This window comes from Lupinus angustifolius, chromosome LG18, assembly GCF_001865875.1.
Source record: "Lupinus angustifolius cultivar Tanjil chromosome LG18, LupAngTanjil_v1.0, whole genome shotgun sequence".
Taxonomy (NCBI): domain Eukaryota; kingdom Viridiplantae; phylum Streptophyta; class Magnoliopsida; order Fabales; family Fabaceae; genus Lupinus; species Lupinus angustifolius.
In genome coordinates this window covers 9723996-9734327 of record NC_032026.1, presented here as the reverse complement: position 1 = coordinate 9734327, position 10332 = coordinate 9723996, and the positions used below count along the sequence as shown (strand labels likewise).

The 10332-nt window shown below is 33.8% G+C and overlaps 1 protein-coding gene across 10 annotated transcripts; it reads left to right on the top strand.

Annotated features, from left to right (window-relative positions):
• On the top strand, positions 602 to 9474 carry LOC109333134 (BAG-associated GRAM protein 1-like). Of its 10 annotated transcripts, none has more exons than XM_019568428.1 (18): positions 602 to 928; positions 2233 to 2283; positions 2415 to 2512; positions 3105 to 3180; positions 3931 to 4059; positions 4181 to 4227; positions 4390 to 4513; positions 4675 to 4791; positions 5191 to 5220; positions 5319 to 5418; positions 5743 to 5849; positions 6540 to 6683; positions 6765 to 6869; positions 7159 to 7305; positions 7490 to 7543; positions 8668 to 8731; positions 8981 to 9042; positions 9148 to 9474. In XM_019568428.1, exons 1-18 carry the CDS (start codon positions 755 to 757, stop codon positions 9262 to 9264), a joined length of 1746 nt encoding a protein of 581 aa, XP_019423973.1. In that variant the 5' UTR covers positions 602 to 754; the 3' UTR covers positions 9265 to 9474. The 10 variants fall into 10 exon arrangements, with proteins under 10 accessions (XP_019423973.1, XP_019423974.1, XP_019423972.1 ...); XM_019568429.1 differs by having other exon boundaries at positions 3928 to 4059; positions 4393 to 4513; XM_019568427.1 differs by having other exon boundaries at positions 3928 to 4059.

Here is a 10332-nt window from a genome sequence, read left to right as displayed (position 1 = left end):
AATACATATTTTAATCTATTAAAATTAATATTAGTATCATTTTAAATATATCACGAGAGACTTAAATAAATATTTACTCATCGTTACACTAAAATGGTAATTATTTTCTTTTACTCTTAAAGTAATTATTCAAAAAGAAACCTCACCTAAAAAAGTACCCCACTATAGAAATCTCAGGTTTAAACTAGATGAAAATAGTGGTCCGAAAAGAAAGGGGAAAATTAGAATAATCTTAGTTCTTATCTTTTTCTACATCATACTGAATGCAAAAATGGGTTTCACTTTTTGCCATATAATTTTGGCCAAATATTGTTTCTTTTTATGTTTGGCCGTAATATCTAGACATTACTAATATAAATTATATACTATTATTATATTATCTATTTGGATTATTCCTTCAAAGAATGACCTAATTATAATTAAATTAAATATAATAATGGATGTAGTTAATACATTTTTTTTAGTTTAACTTTTCATATATTTTTGGATACATATCTTTTCGTATATTTTTGGATTCATATCTTTTCATACATAATAATAATTAATAATTAATAATAATCTATACTAACATGCCTTTTAGGGAGAATGCAGTTAATACATTCCCTTCCTTTCTTCCATTCCCTCCATCTTCATTCTTCTTCAAAATCTTCACCCCATGACTTCACCACATTCTCTATACCCTACAACGCCGTTAACTTCTCCGTTTCATTTCTCACCCCGCTCTATTTTCTGATCCGTTACCGTTTGCAAGATCATGATGGAGATGATGAACGCCACCGTTGGCTCCGCCCTCGTTCTCCTCGTACCTTCGTTCCGGGAGATCCAAGTCGCCGCCGCCGCCTCCGCATTCATTTTCTTCGCTTATTTCTTCTTCACCTATAGAACCGATGATACCGCCGAAGATCGATCGCCTAACGATAAAGACAAGGTTATTTTCGTCATTGCGCAAATATATTTCACTGCTCTGTCGTTAATGCAATGCTGTTTTACTATTTCAATAATATCTGTGGCATGGAATCTGTTTGAATATTAGTTTCTTGTTTCGCTATTTTTTCCCGATTAAATATTATTTTATGAACTACTTGTTTCTCTCTCTCTAATTTTTAGAATAATCTTGTGCTTTGTGTTCATTTGATTAGGTTAGGTAAATTTTCCTTAACGGATCATTTGAGAATTCGGTTGTGAATGTGAAGGACACTTTAAGATAGTTTCGGTATATCTGTATGGGGCAGTTCATGGATAGTTTCAGACACTTTCAAACACTTCTTACTGTACTTTATTATTTCTTTACTTTCACTTTTTTTAAATTTTTATACCATTATAGATTATCGATGAATATGTCGCAATGGTAGATGGTGAGGCTCGGGGCAATAGTAAAGTTTACTTGACTCTTGACTTGGAGGTCATGGGTTCAAATCTAGTAGAAAATCTCTTCTCTTGTGAGGCTAAAGTTGCATATATCTACCCTCTGTACATCCCACTAGTTGGGAGCCTGAACCTCTCTTTTTTATGTGGCAATAATTAGATAAATATTTCCACTTTATTATGTTTCCACGTATAACTTTCAAAACACTATTCCTCTGTTTTGATTTAACATTTCTGCATTTATGTTAGTCTACTTTGTAACATAGTCATATCTTTTGCTATAATTTTGAAAGTTTGTCGGATCTTTGTGTCCATGTCTTGTCGTATTTGTGTGTCATGTGTGTATCCCTATCCATACCTCCTAGTTCAATTGTATCTCTGCCAAGTGCCAAGAAGGGCATATATACTTAAAATGTTTATCATAATGTATATAAGATGTGATATTGAAATGGTGTACTCAAATATTTGGTAAATGTTTGTTGTATTGTGTTTGCAATGGCTTAGTTTATTTTATATTGACCTTTTCCCTCAATTATTAAGTGGGTCAACATTTTTTCTTAATTTACTAGGTCTTGTGATGCTTCTTTATGTTTAGCGTGTTTTATGAGATGACTTTTAACTTTTTCAAATGATCCTTACATGTACGTGTACATACCTGATATCCTCACCTGTATGTCTGCATCATAGGCCACAAGTTATTTACCAGGTCTTTATCTTGTCATCACTAGTTCGTTTGCCGCTGTCACTTGTTAAAAATGAAAATATAGTTAGGCTGTATGACTTGATAGTAACTCAACATTTTCGTGTTAGTTGCTCCATGGAGTGATTTTTAACTTGTTAACACGCAGTTCTGCACTTATTTTGTAGATGGGCCTGTTGAAAGGGGATTCTCAAACCAATTCTGGGTACCTGATCAAGGTATTTACGTACTAGCAATTTTAGTCTGGACCAACATCCCAAAAAAAGAAAGCAGATTGCGTTAAGCCTTGCGTATAAATGCAAGTACTGAAATTTATTGATATTGGCTGGATTTTCTTGCTTTTTTGCAGTCAGAACTGTTGGCTGCAAAGAATCTCAGTGGTGCAAACTTAAATGGCACATCAGACCCTTATGCCATCATCACATGTGGCAATGAAAAGCGTTTCAGGTTTGATGATATAGTTATTTTTACCTTTATTTAAATCTATCTATCTTAAGGTATCTTAACCGTTATATTTTTAGCCTTCAACAACACGTTTTCTTTGTTTGAATTAATACCACAACTAGGTTTTACAATATCAGGATGTGGAAACAATATAGGCAGATACTTTTCAATTTTACTTTTGTACTGTAAACAACCTTATGTCCTCACTTTTCTTTTGATAATAAATTTGTTCTTGCCAGTCTTATTAGTACTCGACAATTGTAAATTTAGGGTTGATTTTTTAAGAGAAGCGATATGTCGTGCTTTAGAATAAGTACATGCTACGAAGATAGGGGTACATCACCTAAAGGTTCTAATGTGTGCACTCAGAATTGATCATAGAATAAAATGTTGTAAATGAAGAATATGAAAAGATGTTGAAGCTGCAAAAAAGATGTTGCACTTTAAATCGAATACAGGTACATTCAGAATTCTCATATAATAAAATGAAATGGAAGAATGTGAATTATAGGAGTCTGTTAAATTTGTGATGACAATATATGTTTTCCATATGGGCATATCTTATTCTTAGAAGAAAATTCTCATGCTAATGCAGTTCAATGGTCCCTGGTTCAAGAAATCCCATGTGGGGCGAGGAGTTCAATTTTTCTGTTGATGAACTTCCTGTCCAGGTAGCTGGCTTATCATCTATGCTTTGATTTACAGTAGTTATACCAAGTGTTTGAAGCTGATGAAAATAGTTTCAGTGGATTGTGAAGGACAATTCTTATCTAAGCAGATAGATGGTGCTATTCATGCTATTATTACAACTAAGCACTGAGATATTTCCTATAATGTATAAGTTGTTTTGTTTACTGTTTTTCTCTTTACCCGGGTTTATGTCCTTATCATCTGTTTTTCTCTTAACTGTACATTATTACGTTCATGTAAGTGCTATATAATTTTGGCTGCTGTAATGCTTCCGTGTTAGTTTTTCCATGTATAAATTGGTTTTATTTCATTAATGGCACAATTAACTCACCAGTTCTCTGTTGAGATAAATCTGGTGTGTATTATTCATTCTCCATAATTAATAATCTTGTAGTTGTTAGATGATCAATGTTTTGATAAGTGTGTCCACTGTATCCTATTTGGATTGAAGTTTGTTTTAATAACCTGTTTGTAGTCATACATTTAAAAAAATTAGACCAAAAAAGATGAGAAGAATGCTGAAAGTAAATATACCTATTCATTTGTAGTTTTCTGAAACTAATCAGTGTTCAGACATAATGTTTTGAGCCTTCACTCTGATTTATATCTTACAAAAGGAGGAGTGTTAACATATGTCCATGCTTCATTACACCATATGATTCTCAATTGACAGATAAAATCTGCCATGTAGGTTTTCGTGAAACTGACCTCTTTCCCTGCTGATGTAGCAGATCAATGTTACAATATATGATTGGGATATAATTTGGAAAAGTGCCGTTCTTGGTTCAGTGATTGTTCCAGTTGAAAGTGAAGGTCAAACTGGTGTAGTGTGGCATACTTTGGATAGTTCATCAGGGCAGGTAATACATGCTTTCAGAAGAAATTGTTTGGTTTCACCGTTTTGCTTGACTTATAGCTATATGAGCTGTAGAATTTTTCTGCCTCACAAATAGCTTTATAGATCTGTTCATTGATTGTCAGGTTTGTCTTCATATAAAAACAACAAAACGATCTGCAAATTCTTCCAGGTGGGCCTTTGGGTTTTATATTTCATTTTTTTTTTATTAATTTACATTTCCTTTTAGTGGTCTAATTACTCCTTACTCCTTATCTTGCTCCAAGATATGTTAGTGCTGTTATTATCACCACATGTTGGCCTATTTCTTATATTTATTAACTGACTTGACTATTAGAGTAAATGATTATGGTGGAGCCAACACTCGAAGAAGGATGCCTTTGGTAAAACAGGGGCCTACTGTAGTTCATCAAAAGCCAGGGCCTCTTCAAACAATATTTAATCTTCTTCCAGATGAGGTTACGGACAAAAACTATACTTTTTGGTTTCTTTATTAAGAGTTACAAGTATGGAGATTTTTGTCAAGCTATACACACAATATGAATTTCTGTAATTCTTCATTGTCTAGTCCTTTATGTGATAGTGTTTGCAGATCTAACGAGTGAAGCATCTAATTCAGGTTGTTGATCATGGTTATTCTTGTGCACTTGAGAGGTCATTCTTGTATCATGGGCGTATGTATGTCTCAGCGTGGCACATTTGTTTCCATTCCAATGTGTTCTCCAAGCACATGAAGGTCAGTCTATCCTTCTATTTTTCCTAGTTTGAGTGAACACTAGAGTTCATAGTTTCTTGTACAAGGTGGTTGATCCATCACTCAGATGTTGGCTGCTTAGTTTTATGATTTTCTTATAGCATTCGAGAGTATGATAAATATTGGACTAGGAGTGATTTACATTTCATGCCAAGTTTCTAGTTAGGCGAAACATTTGTATTATTTGTTACCGGGTTTGTGTGTGTATTTTTATTTACTGAAACTTATCTTTATATATGACCAAAGTAAAGTAGAGTAAATAACAACTTTCGTACCCATCCATAATGCCAATCTGTTAACGGTTTTTGTATTTATGGTGTCTTTTTCTTGTAACAGAAAGATCAGATATAAACTAAAAGTATGTTTTGGGACATTTGGCAGGTAGTTATTCCATTTGAAGATATAGATGAGGTGTGATCTCTATGGCCTTTTCTGCCCCTCCCTTCCCAACTTCATGCTTTAGTTACATTAAAAATTACATCTGGTGTAATTATTCTGTTTTACTTAAGATTCGAAGGAGTCAACATGCACTTATTAATCCTGCTATAACAATTATTCTTCGTATGGGTGCTGGTGGACATGGTGTCCCTCCTTTGGGAAGTCCTGATGGTTAGTAATTTGTTCTAAACACTATTTCATTATTGATTTTCTTGGTGGAACGTGTAAATATACTCTATAATGCAAATGCTTGTCCAGATTCTTCCATAAATAAATTTAATTGAGTTAAACATAAGGCATTTCAAGGGGTTTGATCCCTTTTTTCACGCAATTATAGATGTTTTATGTATGTTTCACAATGGCGTTTGGTACATGGTTGTATTCCGTTGTTATCAACTGACTTTCACACTTAAAGAAAAGTTATGACCATGTTTTCTCACAAATGACAGCCTTTCACAGATGATTTCATTACATAATTTTTCTTCTGTGTTTCAGGTAGAGTCAGATATAAATTTGCATCATTTTGGAACAGGAATCATGCATTTAGAAATCTACAATGTGCAGCAAATAATTTCCATGAAATGCTGGAAGTTGAGAAAAAGGTTACACCTCATGCTTAATCACTTTGGTTCCTTTATCTCAATTAAAAAATTACAGAGATTCTGTCTAATTCTTAAATAGTATGCTTCTTGTTCTAGAACCTACAAGAGATTCAAAATGAGCTATAATGCCTATATCATGTTGTACTTCATGAGCAAACAGTATGAAACTGATAAATCATATGCTCCAATGGCCAATGCACTAATTTTGCCTAATTATTCTAACCTTTTTGAAACTTTGGAGACTTGTTTAAAAAGCCTCAGGTCCCTCCACAACTGATAAGTATAGCTAATGTTAAGTTGAGCTTTAGTTGAGTATAGTTGCATCTGGAATTATGATGAAATCATGAGTTCACCAGATCATGACACCTTGCCACCTTGGTATACTTGTAAAACTTAAAACACCATAAATGTGAGTTATCATCATATGGGCAAAACTCGAAATCTCTTTTTTGTTAATACTATTTCTCTTTTCCTAACATAGATATGGTTGTTCTTTTATAAATAGAAGAATGATTACCTTAAATTTGTAACTGAAGAAACACTATATGATTGCTATCTCTGTTTCATAACTTTTTTTCTCCATTTGTTTATAATTTTTTTGTCATTAAAAGGGCATTGATTGCAAGGTCTCATTCATCACTTGTAAAGTAAGTGAAAATAGTTCATGTTATTAATGTTTTCGATGTACAGGAAAATGCAGAGTCAGAACTGCATGCACATAGCAGTTCTGTCCGTGGAGGTAAGATACTAGATAAGGTTCCTGAAGAAAGCATTCCAAAAGCTGGAAAACTCCAACCTTTTATCAAAGCAGAGGCTTTAGTTGGCATATACAATGTATGCATCATTTCTCCTTATGTCTTCATGAGTTTAACTATGATATCGATTATCAGCAGATAACCAGTGATCCCTCTTCAGGATGATTTTCCCTGCGCGGCTGAGCAGTTTTTTAACTTATTACTAAAGGACGATTCAAATTTTACGAACAAGTACCGCTTTGTGCGAAAAGATACCAATCTTGTGGTAAGTTTTCCCATAAGCTACTGATTCTTGTTAAAACTTAAAAGTTGTCAAATGGTTAGAATGAAAATCAAATGTGAAGTAAATCGAAACTTATGTTTTGCTAAATGGTTGGGTGACTGTTATTGATTGCAATGCAACGTACCTTAGGTTTGTCTGAGTATGATAAACTGCTGAGGTCCGCTGTTACTGAAAGCAAGGCCATAGACTGTATATGTTCTTTCTGAACAAAAAAATTTGGTTATCGCCCATGTTTCTAAAGTTTTTTGCTCTGTGGTTATGCTGTTTCCAGATAGGACAGTGGCATACAGCAGAAGAATATGATGGTCAAGTCCGAGAGATATCCTTCAGGTGCCTTTGTAACAACCCTATGTGCCCTCCGGACTCGGCTGTGACAGAGTGGCAACATTTTGTTCTATCACCTGACAATAAAAAAATGGTTAGATTGTTGATTTTATTTACTTTGATAATCCATGGAAGAATATTGATAAATGAATGATATTATGTTGGTTACTTCTGTGGTCTTTGTTAACCTTCACTAGTGTAACTCATATTCTTCTTTTTTACCATTTCTTCTTTTCGTTGATTTCGAAATATTTAATGGATGTTGCAACTTTTTAAAGGTGTTCGAGATTGTGCAGCAGATGCATGATGTTCCGTTTGGGTCCTATTTTGAGGTATGGAATACTTCAGACATCGTGTCTTTATGCTCAGAGCTTTTGCTATGTTTTCCTTTTAATATATTTTTGTTCATGAGATCTGAATTGTATCATTCCATTTCTTTATGTTTTTTTGAGTATTCATTAGCCATTACGTTAATAAGGTGGTATGATATGTGCACTAAAGAAAAGTTATATTCTCCAATGAGTAAGAAGGTTAAGTTGTAATACACTATCATTAAAGAGTTTGCTTGTAAACTATATGCCAGTGCTGCTTATTGTAAAGATAAACCTGAATTATTTTATTGGTTTTTGATTTATTCAATATAACCCTTATTGCAGTGGGTTTTTTGACTCATTTTAAATATAGCCATGGAAGTTCTACACATCTTAATATGTAATGGTAGAATTGATTCATATTTTACTCTCTGAAGGCACATTGGCATTGCACCTATAAGGGATTTGCATATTTAGAATTACTGTGAAGCTGCAGTGCACCAAACAACTACTGTACCTACCAAACTCACTTGTGCTCTAGTTTTTGTTAAGATGTACAATACTGTTTAGCTTCTAAATGGGAGCACATCTGCTGTCCCACACTTTGTGCCACTCCATGTGCCATGAGTTGTGATTGGTCAGAAAAAATATAGGCTGCCCAATGCATGAGGCTCCTACCTAGTGGGGACTGAAAATGGTAGATGTACGCAGCCTTACCTTCCACCGGGAGGAGAAGGATAGTCCCCATTTTCAATATCAAATGGAGTCAAACTCTTATTATTATCATCAGCTTTTGTTTAAAAGATGGCTTTTCCAATCTCAGGGAGAAAGAACAGGTCGTACACTTCAAAAATACCTCTTGTATAATATTAGGAAGTAAGTCCCACATAATCTGCCTCACTCTCATGTGGGTGATTTAAATACCTGTTAGGCTACTCCTATCATTGGCAATTGATTTTGAGATGAAACATTTACAATATTAGATGGCTACACCTCCGATAATGAGAACGACCAATTAGTCATTAAGGGATGAAAGAATAGAAAGTATGCTGATTATTATTGCTTCATGTGTGACCTATATGACCCCAATATATTATTCTATTCATTTTTCAGATGATAAATGATACAAAGTTCTTGTCAAACAGGTAGACTGTAGATGGACTTTGGAGACAGCTACCGAAAGTTCATGTACTCTGGACATCAAAGCGGGTAAGTTTTGGTTGAAGCTCCTGAATATTGGCCCACTTTTTATGTTCTTTAATGTTCTTATTTTATACACCTTTGAAACTTTTGAATCGGGAAAAACTAGAATTCCAGGGACTGAGGGTACCAAAATGAAGATCGTTTGGGGCATTTTAAAGGAAAAACTAATTTGGGGTCGATTCTTTCATCCACTTTATTGAAAATCTGTATGTTCAGGAAGCAGGACTAAAATGAAATTTTAAATTGTTTCTGCAGGTGTGCATATGAAGAAATGGTGTGTGATGCAATCCAAAATAAAGTCTGAGGCAGTCAAGGAGGTTGGTAGATTTTTGCTTGATTAACAAAGTTATTTCATTATTATGCAATAGTTGTAGGCATTAGCAGCATTTAATTAATAGAGGAGTTGTGTTCTTTGAATGTAGTACAAGAAAGACATAAAGGTGATGTTAGAAGTTGCTCATTCATATGTAAAGTCGCCTACTCCTGATGATGAGACTGATAATGCATCTTCATCGCCTGCTGCTGTTATCGAAAACTAGTAATATTTCTGGTGGCCTCAGATCAGGTTTTTATTTATCTTTGTAGTAGCGTAACTTCCTTGTTCCTTTGTTATTTAAATATATGTATATTTGATGGCAATGGGTTTTTGTGTAGCAGTTAGTGTATGTTGGTAACTTTCAGATTGTCCTCTTAAGAGGATCCTGCCGTTTCCACATTTGTTCTTGGAACGCTTCAGTGGAAATTGGAAATTGGAAAATGAAAAATTCTTATTTCTTTTTTTGACAATGAGATTTGTCTGCAAAATTTAGCAGCTAAACAAGTTGAAAGCGTTCTTTGACTTATCAGCCATCATAAAGTAATTCTTTGGTAGTTTTCAACTTTTCATTATCTGAGTGTGGAAAAGTGGAAATTTAAGCTAAAAGCCCAAACTCAAAGTTGCCGTCTCACGTTGGCTTTTCAATAATCGATTAATTGAAAAAGTTAAAATTACACAAAATACCCGTTGTAGACTTCCTTGAGTAAACTTTACCTACAATTGTTATAATCCACAATTTTTAATGAAAGTTAACTTACTGTTTTTAATTATGTAATCCTCCTCAGAATGATGTGGATTCGAACATGTTATTAATTATTTCTTATTTGCGACAAAGAAATAATACAAATCAGTGACTTGTTCATTACATATACAAGTCAATTAAAGCTTCCCATGTTAGGAGTGCGTGGCAATCGGCACTTCCCTTTTGGTTTTTACCAATCAATCTTTAATCTCACTAAATAAATTTGACAATGATTTGAATGATTGAATGAAGTTGCAATGTTCTATTAATCTCACTTCAATATTTATTGGAGTGATGTTCCTGGTATAACCAACGCATATAATTAAATGAACTTTCATTTGTCATCTATTTTGTCTCTTTATCAGTGTGTCGTCACCCGTCAAAAGGCATGCTTGATAAATTGGTGGAAAACATCTTTGACTTCCATTTTTAAAAAAGTGAAATATAGTGTAAAGATTTATACACAGTTATTGTATCATTCACCTTCCTTTGGAATACTTTATTTGAAAGTCAATGATGATCGGAAAATAAATGGTAGATAATGCAGTG

Excerpts from the sequence above, each read along its gene's own strand:
- LOC109333134 (XM_019568427.1), top strand. The coding sequence starts at position 755 with ATGATGGAGATGATGAACGCCACCGTTGGCTCCGCCCTCGTTCTCCTC. Across the intron at positions 2,513-3,104 it reads GGCAATGAAAAGCGTTTCAG|TTCAATGGTCCCTGGTTCAA; the intron begins GTTTGATGATAT and ends ATGCTAATGCAG. Across the intron at positions 4,060-4,180 it reads TGGATAGTTCATCAGGGCAG|GTTTGTCTTCATATAAAAAC; the intron begins GTAATACATGCT and ends ATTGATTGTCAG.